The sequence below is a fragment of the Furipterus horrens genome, unplaced genomic scaffold (genome assembly GCF_987537825.1).
Source record: "Furipterus horrens unplaced genomic scaffold, mFurHor1.1.pri manual_scaffold_7, whole genome shotgun sequence".
In the NCBI taxonomy this organism is placed as follows: domain Eukaryota; kingdom Metazoa; phylum Chordata; class Mammalia; order Chiroptera; family Furipteridae; genus Furipterus; species Furipterus horrens.
In genome coordinates, this window is record NW_028327177.1 from 130,364,472 (window position 1) to 130,385,650 (window position 21,179).

General features: G+C 46.6%; 1 protein-coding gene and 1 long non-coding RNA gene across 2 annotated transcripts in view; both read left to right on the forward strand.

Annotated features, from left to right (window-relative positions):
• LOC150005227 (uncharacterized) overlaps positions 1-21,179 on the forward strand; it is a 392,161-nt gene that overhangs the window by 103,389 nt on the left and 267,593 nt on the right. The window lies entirely within an intron of this gene.
• TRIM71 (tripartite motif containing 71) overlaps positions 17,506-21,179 on the forward strand; it is a 61,494-nt gene continuing 57,820 nt past the window's right edge. The window contains exon 1 of the mRNA XM_090283038.1: positions 17,506-18,378. Coding sequence (XP_090139164.1) covers positions 17,506-18,378 — 873 coding nt within the window. The remainder of the gene's footprint in view (positions 18,379-21,179) is intronic.

The window sequence follows — 21,179 nt, forward strand, 5'->3', positions numbered from 1 at the left end:
TGCTAATGCTTTGTTCCAGCCTTGGCCTCCCGGAGGCGCGGAGGCGCCCGGCCGGATTGTCACAGCTGCATTTGCATGTGAGCGGCCCCTTGTCCCCATCCCCACCCCCACCCATCCCTTCCCCCAACACGGCTTTCCTAGGGGACTTCTGGGACTGATGGAAAGGCCGTCTGCAAACGTCCTCTGCCACCATTAGTCCCCGCTAAAGCCACAGGTAGCTATTTCGGAACTTTCCTAATGAATAGCTTACCCACGAGGCACCAAGCAGGTGAACTGTTTTTTATCCCAATTTGAATGTTCTTAACACTTGCTGTTATTTTATATAAAATAATTTCTTCCATCAAGGAAGAGCAAAGTGTTTGATGTCGTTTCACGTTTATGTGGCAAGAACCCTGTGTTTGATGTGACACTTGGCAGGGGCTCCAAACTAACCAGTATGTGGTTCGTTCTCAGAGTGAGCAGCGGGGAGACCTCAGGCGGCGGGGTGAGGAGACAGAGCCTCAGCCCAAAGGGTTGAGAAGCAGCGAGGGTGCAGACGCGCGGGCTTCCAGCGGCTGTTCGGGCGCCCCGCGGCGCCTGGCCGACTGGGTCCGCGGGCGCCGCGCGTGGGCCTCGGGGCCCAGAGCGCCACCTACCGCGACACGGTCAGCTGGCTTGGTGAACGAATCCGGGGAGACCCGGGTTACTGCCAAGCCCGGAGCGCCCCTGCTCCCCAGCTGGGCTGCACATTTACCAACTAGGAAACCCACCCCGAGCGGAGGGGTGCAGTGTTGCGCAGACCCAGCATTTCCTAGAGCTGAGCTTTACCTCTGGCTGACAGCCGGGGGCCCAAAGATGCAGGCGGAAAACGCATCTGCCCAACAAATAAATTAGTTCCCTTCACTGGATTATGGTTATTTATTTGATTTTCTTCTCTTTTCACTTTTCTTATTGTCTCGTATTTCCTAGTTTTATTCATTTTACTTTCTGTAGTTATTTCCTTTCATTTAGTTTTTATTTCATTTATTCCACTTTGTTACTTGGTTTATTTCATTGCACATTCATTTTACTAATTTTGTTTCATTTGTTTTATTTATTTTGTTTTTATTTTCTCTACTTTATTATTTTTACTTTGTTATTCAATCTCATTATTTACTTTATTTAATTTGTTTTATTTTACCTTCTTTTACTTTATTTGTGGATGAAGGAAAGGCGGCTGGCTACCTTTTGCATCCTATTCTGAGGCTTATGTATTTTTCTGCCTCTGAGTTTTGAGTGAGAACAAATAATATCAGCTAATTATTCAGGTGTTAATAGACAAAGTTATTAATAAACCTTTCTTCAGCTGACACAATCTGAAATGCTCATTGCATGTCTAGACAATTCTGATGTTTCTACTCCCGTGAAGGGCATGTGCTCCAAAAGGCACATGGCCAAGCACATGGGACAGAAGTCAGGTGAGAGCACGGGGTCCAACCTAAAGAGCTCCAACCCGAACGGGGCAGAGAGGAACAGGAAGCTGCTGGATCCAGGTCCAGCACATGGTCCAGATCAATAAATTTGACAAGTTCTCTGTCACAATGCAGAGTCAGGTGCTGGCAGAAGGGTGGTCTGTAATTTGAGGTAGGCAAGGGATCCTTTGCCAGGGCAGTCTTGGTTCTCCAGTCCCATGGTTCTGTGGGTTCCATGGGGGGAGGGGGTCTTAGCCCTTGGGGCTCCCCTGAAAGACCATGTGCAATATGGTGTATGTCCTGGGTTATTTTGGGGAAGGGAAGAATGAGACACTATTTATTTGCTAATGAACAGTGTGAATTGCATTTCTGAATTTTTACCTTATCTTCCTGAACTTTTTATTTTATATATTTTATAACTATAATATATAAACATATAAATATATAAATACACACACACACACTAAGAAGTTTTGAGAATAAGATGTGGACATGATTCTTCACCGCTGAATGCTTTGCCCTATATCTCTAAGAACAGGGCCATTTTCTACGTAACCATAACATAATAATAATTCCTGAGAAAGTTAACAGTGATACAATAATTTTATTTAATTATACACAGTCCATATTTAAATTTCCTCAGTAGCCCCCCAAATGTCCTTTACTGCTATTTTTCTTTTAGGTCCAGCATCCACCCTCAGGATCAATCCTGCATTGTCAGTGGTTACTGCAAGATTTTAATTCAGAACATTCCTCCAGGCTTTTTGGTCACTTATGGCTTTGCTAGTTTTGAGGGCTCCAAGCCAGTGGTTTTGGAGAAGTGTCCTCCATCTGGATTTATCTGATTATTTCTTGCTTCTATACATGACATTCTTCCTCCCCCAATCTGAAGGACCTCTCAGAAGCCAGCACTGTTGTTTCTTAAAAAGTTTCCTCCTCTTGCGTTTCTGTCTGTTTAGATTCCAGCAGCTCTATTCTTACACCACTGTCAAAACAGCCCTTAAATAAGGAAGGCAGCAAGGCATCCAAATTCCCCTTTCTATAAATGGCATGTTTTCCAAGTTGAGAAGCTCAGCTTTCTATTCCCGTTTTGTTATTGTGGCTTTCATTAGCACTGAACCTTGGAAAGGGAGGAATCTGGGAGATGTGGAAGCAGCTGCAGACCCGGGCAACAGCTCAGATGCAGGAAACTGGTTGGAGGAAACCCAGTGGGATCAGGAGATGAGCCACGCGGTAAGAAGCTGTGAGCAACGCTGGCCAGGCTGAACCCGCACCTGGTGAAATGCAGGGTGGACAGCAGTCCTGAGCTGGGGATTAACCCATCTGCACGCGGGGCAGGTCTTTGAAGACCTCTAGCTTACACGGGGCTTTATGAGATTGGAGAGGGGAAGGAGTGAGGGGGAATAAGGAGAGAAGCCTCCTTCCAGTCCTGGACCCTGTGGCTCACCCGGCCACAGTCAACAGAAGGGCCAAGGAATCTGCTTGGAACAAGATTCCTACTGTCCCCATGGGAAAAAGCTCATCAGAAAGGGCGGAGCTAAGAAATGCCCAGTGAAGACACTGCCCAGGCCTGACTCCCAATGAGATGCTCATCTCTCAAACTGGGCAAAAGATGGGATTCCTTTCTACAAATTTCAGGAGGGGCCCCACTCAGTTTTATTTGTCATTTGTGAGGCATTCACTTGTACACAGTCTCCCTCTCCTCTGTGGGGATCTGGAGCTTCAGGAAAGGTAAGAAACAGGCTCTGAAACCCAACTGCCTTGTCCAAGCCCTCGTTCCACTACTTCCTGTGTGACTTTGGACAAGTTTCTGCACCTCTGTGCTACAGCTGCCTTGTTTGTAAAATGGAATCTTAATACTATGAAGCTAATAGGCCTGTTATGAAGCTTCAGTGAGCTAATATTTGTAAAGCTCTAGCAACAGTGCCTGGCACTAGTGAGTACCAGATCAGTGAAGGCTAAATAAAACAGTAAATGCCAAGGCTCCTAGTAGCAATGCCATGCAGAGATCCTGAATCCAGCCCTCTCCTACAGTCTGGAAAAGGAAGGATGGGCTCATGGAAAGTCATGGGCATTGGAATTGACACTCTTGGATTCAAAGCCCAACTCTGCCATTTTCTGGCTGTGCAACTGTGTGCAGGTTGCATGCCCTCCCTGGACTTCAGCTTCCACATCTATAAAATGAGCTCAGTGCTCACTTCTCAGGCCAGTTTAAGGACGAGTACTTTCCTTCAAGGATGCAGCTTAATAAATGAATGGCCTCTAGATGTTTTAGGGGTGGTTCCCTAAGTCTCTCTGATTTTTGCCTGTTAAAATCTCCTCTGAGCCCTGGCTGGTATGGCTCAGTGGATTGAGCATGGGCCCATGAACCAAAGAGTCGCTGGTTCAATTCCCAGTCAGGGTACACACCAGGGTTGCAGCCAGGTCCTCAGTTAGGGCCGTGTGAGATGCAACCACACATTAGTGTTTCTCTCTCTCTCTTTCTCCCTCCCTTTCCCTCTCTCGAAAAATAAATAAATAAAATCTTTTTAAAAAATCTCTGCTCAGCTGTAAGGAGTAGATGGGAAGGGGCCTCCTTTGGCCTGCCCCTTGCCTGGAGCCCCTGACTTTTCCAGGCCTTCTCTCCCAGAGAAGGAAACAGGCTTTTTCTTCCTTTCTGGTCTTTCATAAGAATGGTATAGAACACCCAAAAGTGGCTTCATGGATCAGGAATCTGAGGTCACTAGCAGCCCTCATGTGGCCTCTGTCAGCCCCTCAGAGGCCACAGAAGTAGAGCTGGCTAACCCAGTATTCCTGTTACGATTGTCCTCAGACAATCATAACGTTTTACAGAATTCTGAATAGGGGTTGGCTTCTCTATCTATCTGTCACCTTTAACAGAAATCAGCTAGGCTGATCATGAAAACAGAGGGCAGGATTCTGGGAGGAAATGACAAGCTTTCGGTCTATCATCCACTGAGTCATTCAGTAAAATTCATACAACAAAAGGATTCAAGGTTTCTGGAAACCTGCCTGAGCCCAGGATTTAAGAAAGTCTAGACTTTTCTTGGTATTGTATTTTGGGAATTTCAACTATGTTTATCTGTTCAAAAAGTTTTTAATAAAGGTAAAAAGTGATTTTTTTAAAATTTGTTTTGTTTTTGTTATAACGAGGGTGGAGTTCTAAAAGGGGCAGGACAAATGGAAGAAAATAGAGCTAACAGGAGGGTGACTGGGACCACAGGGGAATGGTCTTAGGCTCACCCACCAAATCAAAAGAAGAAAAATCAAATCTGAGAGTGTGAGTAGACGGAGCCTGAGAAAGCTAGTGGTTGGTTGTCTTTCCTAAGCCATCCTTTGCTGAGAATGAAAAGAGGATTTTTGGGGGGACAACTGTAACTGAAAAACCAAAAAATAAAATTAAAAAAGATATAAAAATTAAAAAAAAAAAAAGAGGATTTTTTCTTTTTAAAAAAAAATATTTTATTTATTTTTAGAGAAAGGGGAAAGGAGGGAGAAAGAGAGGGAGAGAAACATCAGTGTGTGGTTGCCTCTTGCGCACCCCCAAGCGGGGACCCAACCTGCAACCCAGGTATGTGTCCTGACCAGGAATCGAACCAGCAAACCCTTGGTTCGCAGGCCAGCGCTCAATCCACTGAGACACACCAGCCAGGGTGAAAAGAGGGCTTTTTCATTATGATCCAAAATAGAGGTGAGTTTAGGGTGCTACATGGCTGGATTTCCCAGCCTTCAAAATCCCACTCTGCTTGAAAAAGGCCTTAAGGAGGTCTAACGGCCGCACCTTGCTTGACCTGTAGAGCCAGGGTCCCTTTTTTTAGAGGGTGATCCTACTGAATTAAAATTCAATTAATCCGACTTTAAGGGCAAGAAAAACTATTTGTGAAAAATCATTAAACAGCACATAAAACCCTTTGAGGAACAGCGAATAGCAGGAGAAGTACAGCCTGGCTTTTGTTAAGGTACTTTGAGCCCAACGAATTAACTTTTTTAAGGAATTTTAACAAGACAGTGGTCAAAGTGGAATTTGTTCATGTAGTTTATTTAAGGTTTTACAAGGCCCTGCAAAGAGTCCCTCCCCTGAGTCTGGACCAGAAGAGAGTTTGGTAACAACGTGGTGAGAGGTGCAATCTTAGGGACATTTAGAAACCCCTGAGGAAACAAAACAACCGGCCTGGATGTTTCAAAAATGTCAGGGTCCTGAAAAACAAAGCAGGGCTGGGGACTGTCCTGGCTTAAAGGGAACGGCAGAGACATGACCCCTGAAGGCAGCGTGTTGCCCTGAACTAGGTCCTGGGAAGGACAAATGTGCCCAGAAAGGACATTATTGGGACAACTGGTGAAATGTGAATACAGTCTGGGGATTAGATAATAGTATTGTATCAATGCTAAATGTCCTAATTTAGATAATTGTGCTTTGGTTATGTAAGACAATGTCTGTATTCTTAGGAAATGCTCAGGGAAGTGATTAGGAATAGAGGGGCATCGTTATCCCCTCCCAACAGTTCAGAAAAACATAACACACATCCATAGTATGTACCTGTACTACATATATACACGTATATGGAGAGGGAGAGGAGTAATGATGCAAATGGGAAAAATGTTAACATTCAGGAAATCTGGGTGAAAGAAATATGGAAGTTCTTTGTATTATTGTAATATTTCCTCTACATTTAAAATTATTTTAGGCCCTGGCTGGTGCGGCTCAGTGGATTGAGCCCTGGCCTACAAACCAAAGGGTCGCCGGTTCAATATCCAGTCAGGGCACATGCTTGGCTTGCAGGCCAGGTCCCCAGTTGGGGACGCGCAAGAAGCAATCACACATTGATGTCTCTATCCCTTTCTCCTTCCCATTCCCTCTCTCTAAAAATAGATAAAATCTTAAAAAAAAATAATAATTTCAAAATACCAAGTAAAAATAGGTAAAACTAAATTAACTGAAAAATAGAAAGAAGATTAAAAAATAGCCCTGTTGGTGTGGCTCAGTGAATTGAGTCCGGCCTGCGAAGCAAAAGGTCGCCAGATCGATTCCCAGCCAGGGTTGCCTGGGTTGTGGGCCAGGCCCCCAGTTGGGGGTGCCCAAGAGGCAACCACACATTGATGTTTCTCTCCCTCTCTCTTTCTCCCTCCCTTCCCCTCTCTCTAATATTAAAGAAATAAAATCTTTAAAAAAAGATTAAAACATAAGAAGAGAAAGAAAAGGATGCAGGGAAATAAACAAAATGTTCATAGCCAATGACAACACTTATTGGTTTCCTCCTGCCAGATAATGCCCTAAGATAGGTGCCAAGAGGCTGCATGAGAATTAGGAATCTCCCTGTGGGAGGTTTATACCCTGACTGGGTAGACAGACCTAAGGCACTTGCTTGGAATCATTGAACACCCACTGACATCCATGCATCCAGCAGCCAGCATTCAAGAGAGTCACTGATGACTGATGCCCTGGCCAGTGTGGCTCAGTTGGTTGGAGCATCGTCCCATAAACTAAAAAGGTCACAGGCTTGATTCCCGGTCAAGGCACATGCCTGGGTTGCAGGTTCAGTTTTGAGTCAGGGCAACTGATCGATATTTCTCTCTCACATGGATGTTTCTCTCCTTTTTTCTCTCTCTCTCTTTCCCTTCCCCTCTACGCATGTCCTTGGGTGAGGATTAAAATAATAATAATAATAATAATAATAATAATAATAATAATAATAATAATAATAATAATGTCACTGAAGGCCACTGGTGCCCAGACTACAGTTTGTGACTTAGCCCCTACCTCCAAGGAGCTGGCGATTTTATAAGGAAGACAGACATGTGTAAATTGACTGCAGTATGGTTTGATAGGAACTATGGTGGCAGCATGACTCTGTGTGTGTGTGCGCGTGTGCGCGCGCCTGAGGAAGGAGCGTACCAGAAATGACTTACTTCCCAGATGGGACACTTGAAGTAGGTTTTGAAGGCTGAGTAGAACTTTTCCAGTAAAAGGGAGCTGTGAGCAATAGTAGAGGGAACAGTCTGCCAAAGCACAGAGGCGGGGGACAGAATACAACTACTGGGCACATCGAGCAAAGGCGACAGGCTGGAGGCTGGACAGGTGAGTCACTGCTGGAAGGCTTAGAGGAGGCCAGGGTTTTGGAGCTGCGGTTTCAGGAGGGAGATTGCTATGGATGCATGAAAACCAAGTATTACACGGGGATGGAAGGAATGTCTGGTACAAAGCACAGAGGTCAGCAATGAGCAAATCCCAAGGTGAAGGCTGGTAAACACCCTGGAGCCTGGGAGTCTGCACAAGGTGGGGTTGTGCAAGGTGTTTGCTTCTCATCCGAGCCTGCATGCTTTCATGTAAGTCCTCAGCCTCTAGTCTCATGGTCAGGGTCAGCTCGGAAAAACAGAAATGACTTTACATATTTATACAAAGGGGATTTAATGGAGGGATTTAATTGGACAGGTGATGGAACCCAGAGGTCAGCTGCAGCAGGAAATTGCTGACACTCCTTGGCTGAAAGGTCCAAGGAGGAGATGATGTTACCAGAACCCAGGGGTTGAGATCACCTGCTGGAAGCTGAAGCCACAACAGGCATGAGAGAGGCACCCATGGCTGGAGACTGCAGCTGCTACCAAAACTAGAAAGAGAAGGGGAGAGATACCAGGGCTTTCCCTTCTTCTCACTGTCTAATCCACTGCCAGACTCCTGTTCGCCAAACTCAGCCAGAGGTCACCTGACTCCAGAACCTGGAGAACACTGCAAAGGTCCGCCCCTCTGTGTTACAGAACAGAGCAGGGAAGACAAGGAACAGATCTGAGGGCACAGAGGCTCAGAAGCAGCCCAAGTAGGACTTCTCCAGAAATTGTTTTCAGTCCTATATGTAAATTGCACAGTCCTCTTAGTACCAGTATCAGCATAGACTCACTCAATCTCCTAGGATCTGCTGCTCAGGAAATGGTACCACCATTTAATCAACTACTCAGGCGAAAACTTCGGAGTCACCCCACTCTCCCCTCTTGACTTTCTCTCATTCAACCCATCATCAAATCATACTAGTTTGTTCCCCTCTTTCTTCCTTCCTGTCTTTTCAAAATAATTTATTTATTTTTAGAGAGAGGAGAAGGGAGGAAGAAAGAGAGGGAGAGAAACATCAATGTGTGGTTGTCTCTTTGGCGCCCCCAAATAGGGACCTGGCCTGCAACCCAGGCATGTGCCCTCACTGGGAATCAAACCAGTGACCCCTTGGTTCGCAAGCCAGCACTCAATCCACTGAGCCACACCAGCCAGGGCTCTCTCTCTTCCTCCCTCCCTCCCTTCCTTTCTTCTTTCAAAATATACTGTAGCCAAAGCAACCTTTAGAAAGAACAAAGCTTGAAGCATCACACTGTGATTTTAAACTCTATTCCAAAGCTACAGTAATTAAAACTGTATAGTATTAGCATTAAAAACAAACATATAGGTCAATGGAACAGAATAGTGAGCCCTGAAATAAATCCACACATATGTATTGTCAATAAAGTTATGTATGACCAATGAGCCAAGAATATACATGAGGGAAAGATAGTCTATTCAATAAATGGTGCTGAGAAAACTGACAGCCACATGCAAAATAATGAGACTGGATCACTAACTCAACACTAAATCAAAGTTAACTCAAAATGGATTAGATTGAAATATCAGTTAAAGCCATAAAACTCCTAGAATACGTATGGGGGGTAAATTCTATGACATAGGTCTCAGAGATGATTTTTTGAATCTGACATCAAAAGCAAAATTAAGGCCCTGGCTGCTGTGGCTCAGTGGATTGAGCATCGGCCTGCGAGCCAAGTGTCGCTGGTTCGATTCCCAGTCAGGGCACATGACTAGGTTGCACGTCAGGTCCCCAGTTGGGGGCGCGAGTGAGAGGCAACCACACAGTGATCTTTCTCTCCCTCTCTTTCTCCTTCCCCCTCTCTCTAAAAAAAAAAAAAAAAAAAAAAGGTGTCAGTAAAGTTGTAGTTTTCAAGTAAATAAAAACCTAATACTTTAAAAAAAAAAAGCAAAATTAAGAAAAGCATAAATAAACAAAGGAGGATGCATCAAACTAAAACGCTTCTGTACAGAGAAGAAAACCATCAAGAAAATGAAAAGGCAACGTACTGAATGGGACAAAATATTTGCAAATCATATATCTAATAAGAGGCTACTATCCAAAGTATATGAAGAGCTCATACAACTCATCAGCAAAAAACCCAAACAATCTTATTTAAAAAATGGGCAAAAGATCTGAATAAACGTTTTCCTAAAGAACACAGACATACAGATGACCCACAAGTACATGAAAAGATGTGCAGCATGACTAACCATCAGGGAAATGCAAATCAGAACAACAAGGAGGTTATCACCTCACACCTATGACAATGGCTGTCATCAAAAAGAGAAGAAATAAATGTTGGCGAGAATGTGGAGAAGAGGGAACCCTTGTGCACTCTTAGCTGGAAGGTAAAGAAGTATAACCACTATGGAAAAACCTTATGGCAGCTCTTCAAAAAATCAAATATAGCACCAGCATATGATCCAGGATTCCACTTCTAAGTATTTTTCTGAAGAAAATAAAAACAATTATTCAAAAAGACACATGCACCCCCATGTTCATCACAGCATTATTTACAATAGCCAAGACAGGAAAACAACCTAGGTGTCCATCGGTGGATAAATGGATAAAAGAAAGATGTGTTTTTTGTGTATACAAAGAAATGTTATTTGGTTTTAAAAATAATGAAATCTTGCCATTTGAAACAACATGAGCAGAACTTAAAGGCTTTATGTTAAGTGAAATAAGTCAGAGAACGACAAATATGTGGAATCTAAAAACAAAAAGAAAAACAAACAAACAGAAAAACCAAGTTCGTAAATACAGAGAACAGATTGGCAGTTGTAAGAAGCAAGGGGGAAGGTGGGGAGAAATGGGTCAACTGGTTTTGTTTGTTTCAATAAACTGAATACGTTTTTTGAAAGCCTATGGTTTGCAAATAAAAAATGACAATGTGCTCAACATCATTAGACATTAGGAACATGAAAACTGAAACAATGAGATATTACCACACACCTACTAGAATGGCTAAAATAAAATAAAACACAAAAACGATCACACAGATTTTGGGTGAGGACACTGCTGGTGGGAATGTAAAACGGTGTAATCACTGTAACTATTTCGCAGATCAGATTCTTTAAAAGGGAACAATCACCTACCATATGATCCATACCCCTGCCTATTTTACTCACAGGTATTCTTCCAAGAGAAAAAGATATGCTTGTCCATACAAAGACTCATACATGAATGCTCATAGCACCCTTGAAATATGCAAAACCTGAAGACAACCCAAATAACCAAGAGGGGCATGAACTAACAAATTGTAATGCATCCACACAACGCAATACTACCCAGCAATAAAAAGAAATAAATTACTGATGCACACAACATGAATGAATCTTACAGTAATTATGCTGAATAAAAGAAGCCAGATCGCCACCTCATCCAAAAAAGTACAAATTGTACCAAAAAAAAAAAAAAAAAAAATTATATGGTTTCATTTATAGAAAATGCAAACTGATTTATAATGACAGCAGATCAGTGGTTGCCTGGGATAGGGTTGAATGGAGGGACTATCAAGGGTCTCCGGAAAACTTTAAAGGGTGAGAGATACTTTTATTCTCTTGGTTGTGGTCACGGTTTCACAGGGACATCCATATATCAAAACTTAGCAAAATGTATACTTTTTTGTTTGTTTTTAAATAAGTTCTTAATTTTAATTTTTCAATTGCAGTTTATAGTCGATATAATTCTGTACCAAATTGTATACTTTAAATGGGTGTTCAGTTATCATTTGTCAATTGTATCTCAATAAAGCTGTTTAACAAAAGAAAGAAAGAATAACCTTAAGGCCATTAATCTGGCAGAGAATACAGGGTAGGCTGGAGCACAAGTGTCCCAATTATTTATTGCTGTGTCACAAAAGACCCCAAAATATAGTGGCATAAAACCACCACCATTTTTTTATATTCCAGTTTTGTGGGTCAGAAATTTGGGCTGGCTCAGCTGTGATGCCCCATGGCGCCAACCTGGTGGTTTCAGGCTAGATGGTCTGGAGGTGCCACGATGGCTTTCCTCACATGCCTGGCACCTCAGTGGGGAAGGCCCAGAGGCTGAGCTCCATGGGCCTCTTTCCCTCTCCATGTAGGCTCAGTGGCTCTCCATGTGATCTTTCCAGGAGGGATGTCAGGCTTCTTACATGGGGGTTCAGTCTATTAGAGTTCAGAACTGGCTTAGCATCTCTTCTGCCATATTCTATCGGTCAAAGTGAACCTCAGCCAGCCCAGACTCTGGGTGGGGGCAATAGACCCCACTTCTCAGAAGAAGGCCTGTAACGGGGAAGAAGCTGAGATGGAACAGCCAGGGCCAGGCAGAAAACATAATGGATCCTAAGCAGTTGAGTTTGGGAATATATGGATTGTGGGCAGGGCTGTGTGGAACAGTAATGGGATAGGAGATTTGGGATAGAGCAGAGAGGTCTTTGGCCATCAGGTTAAACAGTGTGAGTTAACTTTTTTAGGTAAGAGGAAGCCCATGAAGGCTGGAGCAGGTGGAACGAGTGAGGGTCAAGGTCAAGCTGAAACAGGGATAACTTGAATGGCATTGAGTTTTTCCGCTACAAAAATCAGAGTACATTTGGAAAAAGAAGCTGCCCAGTCTGAACAGTATGTACTGATTTATACATCTTTTGATTTTCTGCTATTTTTCAGTCTTAACAGTATGTACTCATTTATATATCTTTTGATTTTCTGCTATTTTTATTTTAAGAATAACTCTTGTAGTTTCACCCCCTTATTCTGAAAGACACATTTCCATTTTAGAAAGTCGAGGTTGAGAGCTTAGCTAAAATATTACATGCGGACCACAGGCAGCCGTGTGGGGTCTTGAGCTCTGAGTGACAGGAGGCAAGATTACAACTCTCTATTAGGGAGGGGAAGGAGGATGTAAATGAACGTGTGAGATTCTAAGGTCCAGTGAAGGGTAGTGATTAAACAATGACAAACTTAAATGGGTGGGCAGGCAACTTGCAAAACAGTCTGCTGAATAAAGATAATAAAAACATAAAGATAACATCTAAATGTGCTTGATATGTGATTGGTACTATATTAAAACTGTACAGTTAGTAGCTCATTTAACCCCGATGGGCTAGGTGCCTGTACCAGTTCCGTTATATGCATGAGAAATCTGAGGCACAGAGAAGCAACTTGCCCAAGGTCACAGTTAAGAGTGATGGAGCTGGGATGTACTCCTAAACTGAGCTCTGAACTACTTTTAACTATTAAAGCTGGATATTGACTTTTAGCTTTCATATGTGCAATTCAGGTTTCCCTACTGTCATTTCTAAAGATCTAGGTGACTAGAGCTTACACTATATCGTCTGACTTGTTGTGGTTCTGAACTCGGGTATATGGAAAGCGGAAAGCACCTGACACAATTCTGTTAATGATTCCGAGGCAAGAGTCAGGGTAGAGTCAAGAGTTGGTCTACAGTGTATATATAACTCTATCCCCCCTCAACTGGCAGGATGCAGCAATGACTCAACCAAAGGTTGTCTATTAGGCTAGTATGCACCCATCCCGATGGTTCAAAATAGTCATTGTAATGTTAATACTTGTTTAATATTTAAAAAAATACTCTGGTGAGTTATGTTTGAAAAATTATATGAATACACTCTGAGGATGATGGTGAAGGTGCAATTTTGATATCAAGACAAGTATTTAAATAAAAGATCAGTCGAAAAAAGTACACGCAATGTCACTCTGATAGAAATGTAGTCTCATCCCAACCCCAGGTCTGAGAGCAGCTGGGGCCAGTGTCAACTTTGAAACAAAATATGGTTACAGATAAATTGAGAAAGAATGCAAATTTACTGCCTCCATAATTTCAGGGCTCGTTTCTTCTAAAAGGTGGTTATTATTAAAATACAAATTGATTTATTTTTCAGGATTTGGGAGGGCATAGGGACTCCCTTTCTTACGTTACCTTGCAGAGGGGAAAACTGGAAGGCTGTGTGCTCCTCCCTTGCTAAGAAAGGGTGTTTATTAGCTAGGATGCAATGAAAATTTTAATACTAGTTTATAGCAGGGGACTGTCTTTGGACTTTCATCTTTATAAATGGCTTTTGTTCCTCTCATGGATAAGCCTAATTAGAGTGTAATCCTAATTTTTTATCTTTATACCAAAAAAAAAAAAAGTCATAGCTGTATGTCTGCACAATTAGATTAAATTAGTTGCTTTAAAGCGTTCCCTCTCTCCTACCTGTGGTATATTAAATCAATGGAAATTAGGAATGTGCTAATTTAACAATTTATACCACAGCCCTGTTTCCTGGCAGTGTTCTATCAATTCAGGAAAGGAAAGCTATGTCATGAAGAGAAATCAAAACCTTTCTTCCCCCAATTCCCCTACTCTTTTTTTTTTTTTTTCTTTTCCCTTTTCAGCTTATTCTGAGCAATCGTCCCCAGGAAGCTAACCCACCAACCGCTGTCAAGTTTGATTCCTCTTTCTGGAGTCACAGCCTTCCTGCTCCTCCACGAAGTCTCAGCTGACTTCTCAGCTCATCTCTGCTCTCCACTTGCAAGACATTTTAGAGTCACAGGATCAGGAGGACTGTTCAAATCTACCCCCAACCTCCTCTGCTCATCATCTTTTTATTTTTTTTAATAAACCTTTTAGATGCTGGTGGGTGGGGCCAACCAAGAGGAAGACAGCAGGCCTGGCCCATCCTTTTTTCTGACTCTCTGGGGCCATCTTCCTTCTGGCAATTCTCTTCCCCAATCAGTTCCCCTGATTTTTTTTTTTTTTTTTTAAGGTATTAAAAACAATCAAAGAAAGGAAAAAAAAAAACCAACCCCCCAAATACATCCAACATATCTGAAGCAAGACCAGTGTGGCAGAAAATTCTATAGGCATGTGTAGATTCCTGTGTGAGTGCGTGCATGTTTGCATGCAGGGCTCAAACTATGGAAGAAACTAAGAAACTCATAAAGGCAATAGATGGCAGCATGAGAAGCTCCTCTCTAAGGTAGGAAATGTTTACTTCTTTCCACTGGCAAACAAGGAGCTGTTTTGTTTTCTTCAATTTTACTGAGATAGAATTGACATGTTTTGCTTTTATTTGATAATAATTTTTGCACTTGTTACATATTTCAGCCAATGTTCTTGGAGCTTGGATTGACTCCAGGTATTGCGGAAAGCGCTCCTGAGGGCAGCTGAGGGCTTGGGCCTTCCCAGTGGGGCTGCCAGGCTCAGTATAGCACTTGGGCACGACAATGTCTTTGTCCCTTTAGGGAAGTTTCTGCAGCCTAGGACTTTCAGCATATTTGTCCAATTGGGTTGGTTTAAAGGCTCTCTTTCCTGGGTGATCTTCCCCTGGAAAACTCCCTCAATTCTGGTGAGCAAGTTCAGAGGAGGAGCTGGAATATCTATGTACTTAAAAAAATCTTTATAATCCAGGCATGGTTATTCAGGTTGGACACCAAATTATTATTTTTTTCACTTCATTGAAATACAATTTAAACACAGTAAAATTCTGCACAGATCCTAAATGTCAGATTTACAAGTTTTGACAAATGTAGACACCAATATATAATATTTATATATCATTACTCTAGGAGGTTCCCTTATTCCCTGCTCCCAGTCAACACACCCTCACCCCCAAGGGTAATTTTCCTATCCCCATAGCTTAGTTTTCCCTGTTCTACAATTTCCTGTAAATGGCATCACAAAGTATGGGCTCTTGTGTTTGCCTTTTTTCTCCTAACATGATGTTTTTGAGATTCATCCAGGTTGTTGTTGGCTGTAGAAGTAGAATCCAACATGTCACTAACAGCTTGACAGTATGTAGATGGGGACAATTGTTCAGCTTGTAGGCCTCCAGATCAGATACCCTCTAAATCATGGTATGTGGTCCTCTCTGCTCTTCCAAGTTTCTCCAGGACCAAGCAAGTTCCTCTCCTAGAACCTCCCAAGCAACCCGGGGCACCACCCAGATGGTCGGGGGCCATCACCCAAGTAGTCTCCCAAGAACAGCTGCCCTCTGCCCCCACCCTTCATTAAAACTCAAAAGAAAACTGGCCCTTCCTGAGATTAGAATTCAGGTTCGTTTAATTCCACCCATTCAACTGCACATAACCGCATGTTTTGGTGTTGACCACAGACATGCAGAATCCGTAAGAAGACGTAAAAACATAAAAATAAAAATAAAAAAAGAAATAAAGAAAAGGTGGTGGGAAAACCCAGATCTCACAGGCTTCTGCTGAACCAGTTTTCAGAATGAAATCTTTTCCTTTCTTTTCTTTTTTAAATAAACGGAAGAGTCGCTCTCCACTCCTCACTCAGAAGGTTTCAAAGGTCATCACACTGAAGCCTGGGGGCGTTCATCTCCCCAGCGGCCGGGAGAAGGGAGGAGGTTGGAGGGAGGAGGGAGGGAGCACACAAAAGCGAGCCATGCAGAGAGGGCTAATGTTTCCTGTTTGCCTGGAACCCCCTCCCCTGTGTCCCCTCCCCCAGCCCCCTCCCAGCACTCGGGCGGAAGTGAGTTTGCTCCTTTGGAGATTAAAAGGATTCCGAATTCCGATCAGTCCCAATAACCAGCGTACTAAGAGGAGGAGGAAAAGGAGAAGGAGGAAGAGGCGGCAAAGCAGAGAAAGAGGGGGAGCGCGCGCGCGCGCGCGCACGCAGCCCGAATTGGGGGAGTTGTGCAAAGCCCCAGGAGGTCTGGGCGCAAGGCGCGAGCAAAGCCCGGTAGGCGCAGAGCGGCCGCCCTGAGCCTTGCACGGCGACTGGTTTCAGAAAGAAGATGACGCGGGCGCGGGCCGGCGGCGTTGGCCACGCGGCTCCAGAGCTCACCGCGCTGGGCCGTTGCCGGGTCCACTGATTCCTGCGCGCCCCGGAGGAGGCTCCATCCCCGCGGCTTGGGATCGGAGGGGGGACTAAGGCGAGGGCGAAATGGCCCGATGACAAAGGAAATGTGATCCCCCTTCGCTGCCAAGGTTTCAGAGAGGACGGTCGTGAGGAGGAGGAGGGGCGCGGGGCGCGCGCGGAGCTCGGATAGCATTGCACGACGGCTCGCGCGGAGCGGGCAGCGGGTACATCTAATATCTTTCTGCAGATGAATAATTCAGGACGGCCCGCGGGGACCTGCGGCCCCGCGCTGCAGGGCAGCTAAACCGAGAGGAAGGAGCGCGCGGGAGGCGCCCAGGCCGGGCGAGGCGGGGGCACGCGGCCCTGGGCCGCGTGGGGCGCGCGTGCGTGTTAAGTGTCGGCAGCCGCGGCCAGGCAGGCGCGCGGGACACTTGAGGCGCGTGGGGCGCGCGTGCGTAGTACTACACGCGTGCGGCCGCGGCCGGGCCCCTACGACCTGCAGCTGCTGCGTGGCCCGCGCCCGGCCGCGCGCAAGCCCGAGCGCAAACGCCAGGCCACCCAGGAGTCCCTGGCCGCCGCGTCATGCGGTGGGGCGGCCGGCGTCGCGCGGGGGGACACGAGCTTGGCGTCGCGCCGCTCCCGCCTTTACTAGTTCGGGGAGCTTTCCTCTCCCAAGAAGAGACTAAATTCGTTTAAAGAAAAGCAACGCACCAAATACTCGTCAAACCAAATTTTGCCTCTCCCGCCGGGACTGGGTTTGCACAGCGGACTTGACTCTAGAGGACTTACCTCCGCGAGCGAAGCTAAGCTAAGCTCAGCTCCAGCTGCTCTAGGGAGTCCTCTGACCTCCCTGCCCCCGCTCTCCCCTCGCGAGTCGGGACTTGTTCCTGCGCTCCTGGTTCGCAAGGCACGCAGCCCCCACGTTGTCCGGGAAGAGTCTGTCATCTCTGGATAGTGGCATTTAATGCCCGGAGCGTCGGGGGTGGCAGCGCGCGGGCTGGACGCGGCGGAGCCGAGGGGAACGCGCCGCTCTGGTGCGGGCTCCTGGATTGCAGGCCTAATAGATGCATTTTTCTGAGTGAGTCGGCAGCTCCCCCACCCACCTCGTCCGCGCTCTCCTCTCCTCCTCTTCCTCTCTGGTCTCCTCCCTCCTCCGGGCCTGCTTGCAAATGGCTTCGTTCCCTGAGACTGACTTCCAGATCTGCCTGCTGTGCAAGGAGATGTGCGGCTCGCCGGCGCCGCTCTCCTCCAACTCGTCTGCGTCGTCGTCGTCTTCGCAGACGTCCACGTCGTCGGGGGGCGGCGGCGGGGGCCCCGGGGCCGCGCCGCGACGCTTGCACGTCCTGCCCTGCCTGCACGCCTTCTGCCGCCCTTGCCTCGAGGCGCACCGGCTGCCGGCGGCCAGCGGTGGCGCGCCGGGAGAGTCACTCAAACTGCTCTGCCCTGTGTGCGACCAGAAAGTAGTGCTGGCCGAGGCGGCGGGCATGGACGCGCTGCCCTCGTCTGCCTTCCTGCTCAGCAACCTGCTTGACGCCGTGGTGGCCACGGCTGACGAGCCGCCGCCCAAGAACGGGCGTGCCGGCGCCCCAGCGGCCGCGGGCGGCCACAGCAACCACCGGCACCACGCGCACCACGCGCACCCGCGTGCGTCTGCCTCGGCGCCGGCGCTCCCGCAGGCACCGCCGCCGCCGCCCGCGCCTTCCCGCTCCGCGCCGGGAGGACCTGCTGCCTCCCCGTCGGCGCTGCTGCTGCGCCGGCCTCATGGCTGCAGCTCCTGTGACGAGGGCAACGCCGCCTCGTCGCGCTGCCTCGACTGCCAGGAGCACCTGTGCGACAACTGCGTCCGCGCGCACCAGCGCGTGCGTCTCACCAAGGACCACTACATTGAGCGCGGCCCGCCGGGTCCGGCTGCCGCTGCCGCCGCCGCCGCCGCCGCCGCGGCGCAGCAGCTCGGGCTCGGGGCGCCCTTTCCCGGCCCGCCCTTCTCCATCCTCTCGGTCTTCCCTGAGCGCCTCGGCTTTTGCCAGCACCACGACGACGAGGTGAGTGCGTGGCGACTTAAGAGGGGGCTTCCCCGGGTAGCGGATAGGCGTGTGTGTGTGCCCACCCGGGAACCGCGGGGACCCATCCCAAAGCGGTGGGTGGGTGGGTGGGTTGGGAAGTCCTCTTCTTTCGGAATGTCTTCCTTTTTCTTTAAGTAGATGGCGGTCAGCGCCACCAAGAAGTAGCAGCAGTACCAGAGTGTGTGGATAGAAGACCTGCATTCTGTGTGCTTTACTGCGCGGTCCCCTCGTGGAGTCCCAGAACGCGAAGTTTCCCCCTTTTCCTCTAATTTTCTGTTTGGCAAAACGGGCAACCGTATTTTCTCCACTTAGGTATGAGCTGGGAAGAGTTAGGTGCGTGTGGCAGTGTAGACCTGGTTTCCTGGTGCGAGGGTTCCCGCCGCCCCCGTTCCCAAGGTTTGAGGACACCCCCACCCCTCCTTTCTGAACTTTGATTTCCTCGTTTATTTGTTTGACATAGCGTGCATATTATTGCGTTAAGGAAGACCCGAGGTGGAAGACCATGTGCTGTGTATCTGTAGATGTGGTCTCCTTGTGCGGGCACACGAGAGGCCTCCCAATGTGCTGAGGGCTCTCCTTTAGCTTCGTTTCTCCCTTTTGTTGGTAAAACTCGTAGATGGTTGCTTTTAAGTAGGACGTGAGCCAGGAAGAGAGACGGCTGTGGGGTGAGTGGTGGGTAAGGAAGGCGTGTGCCTCTGTGGCCTTGGTTTCCACGTGCGCGCTTGTGAGGGAGGACTGTATTTTTTCTTGGGACACGGTGGCAGTCGTTGTCTCTTAATGTTGGGTCTGAGGGCATCTGGGTCTTTGAGGGCTAAGGAGCCCTTGGTCCTAAGCCCTTGTCAGCGGTTGTGTAATGCATTGTGGAAAAAACGTGTCGTGGGCCCAGGGCTGCGCCTTAGCGCAATTTGGGGGGCTGTACCATTGTACTCTCCCAGCTGGGAGTCCCTGGGGCCGCTCCAGACCGCCCAAGCTTTGCTTCCTGCTGGAACTGGCTTCCCTGGTTGGAAGGTATCTTCACCCGGCTCAACCAGGGGTTCGACTTCTCTGGGGAAAAAACCGGACCCAACTGCACGCGGCCTGAACCCGAGGGTTCGCCGTCCAAGGGCTGCAGTGTAGTCTTGAGTTCTCTGTTTTGGCTGTTGCATATTGCTGACTTTTCACACCGTGTGACACCTTCCACTCTTACGAACCATTATTGGCAAGGGCTGAAAATTTTTAGCAGCAGGACCCGCAGAGCGGTTCGGTAATTTGCGTGATCTCGCTGTAGATCCGTGAGATTAGGTGTGTGTGGTTTGCTCTACCCCTGCATTGGACGTAGAGCAAGAGACCGCAGAGGCTTCAAAAATCATAGTGGGAGTTGCTGCCTTCGAGTTGGAGTGGGCATGCTGGTACCAGGCTGGGTAGAGGTTTGCACAGCGCAGTATTTTCCACTCCTAACCTATTATTTGGGGAGGAAGGCGGAGCTATTGCCTGGCGGCCTTAAGCTGGCTTCTCCTGTTGGAAAAAAGTTTAAATTCTCATCTACTTGTTAGTGCCTCACTTTCAAAGTATCTTTTGTGTAGGTATGAAGGTAGAGAGAAGTTAATTCTTTCCCTTAGTTTTTAAGCTTTGAATGGACTCATCCTTAAAGTTTTCCACATTCGTCAGTGAATGTTTCCAGTATGTTCCTTCACTTTTTTTAGAAAAATAATTGAGCTAAATATCAATTCGAATCTCAGGAAAGGAAAGATGGAGAGATAAGGGTGGGAAGGGGCGGGGGCAGGTGGAGGCAGGGAGGAGGAGGGCGACTTGAATCCACCGGTTTTCCTCCTGGGAGGGGTGTGGATTGAACCCTCCTTCCCAGCAAGTTGATTTTAAATGTCAGATTTTATTTATATTCCCAGTTAAAGATCCGCATAATGTTTTATTTGGGCTAAAACAGTGGATGCTTAGTGTTGCCAGACTTGTAAAAGGTTTATACACTTTTTAAATTTATAAAACCATTCAAATGGGATGGGAGAGTGTAAAATGCAAAGTGAAGCCTCTCTCACCCTGGGAGGTACGTGGCTGCCCTGAAAATTTGCTTTTTAACACGTGCTGCACTAGGGTAAAGTTGTTTGGCACAAGTATTAAGATCTTACTTTGTTTTAAACTACAGTTCCTTTAAAAACAAGAAACTTCAAGTTTTGAGCAAAATCTACCTCCTCGCTTTCAGTTTTCTATTTAAAGAAAACGTGGAAATTAATTTTCAGACCGCTTTCCTGGATTTAGAATGCTAGAAAACTTTTATGTTAAAGGTGACAAAGCAGTGCTGGGGAATAGAGGACTCAAGAGACATCACATTCATACATGGCCTTAAATTTTTCCTTTCCTTTGAAGGAAGTGATGGGTAACAGTTTTAAAATATTGTTCCATTGAAAAGCCATCCTTTTGACTTGGTGAAAAGAGCGTGAGGGTACTTTGGGGGGGATGATTGACCTCTATTTGATTGTGAAGGGACTGAACATTTAAACCCAGGTATTTGGCTCTATGTACAATGTACCTCAATTTTTTAAAAATGTGCTACTTTGCTGAGTTGCCTCCGGTGACAACAGGCTCCATTAAATAATTCAGGGCGCTCTTGCCTTATGGTGACTGATGCCACCTGACCTTAGGAAGGAGGTCTGACTCCCGACTCTTTTTCAATTTTAGGGAGGGTGCCTCCAACAGTTGGCCCCTCCAGGGGTATGGGAGGCTTTCCTCAGGCCTCCTACCCCCCAAACCCCCAAATTGCTTCTCGGGATTGGCAGGGTGTTTTGGGC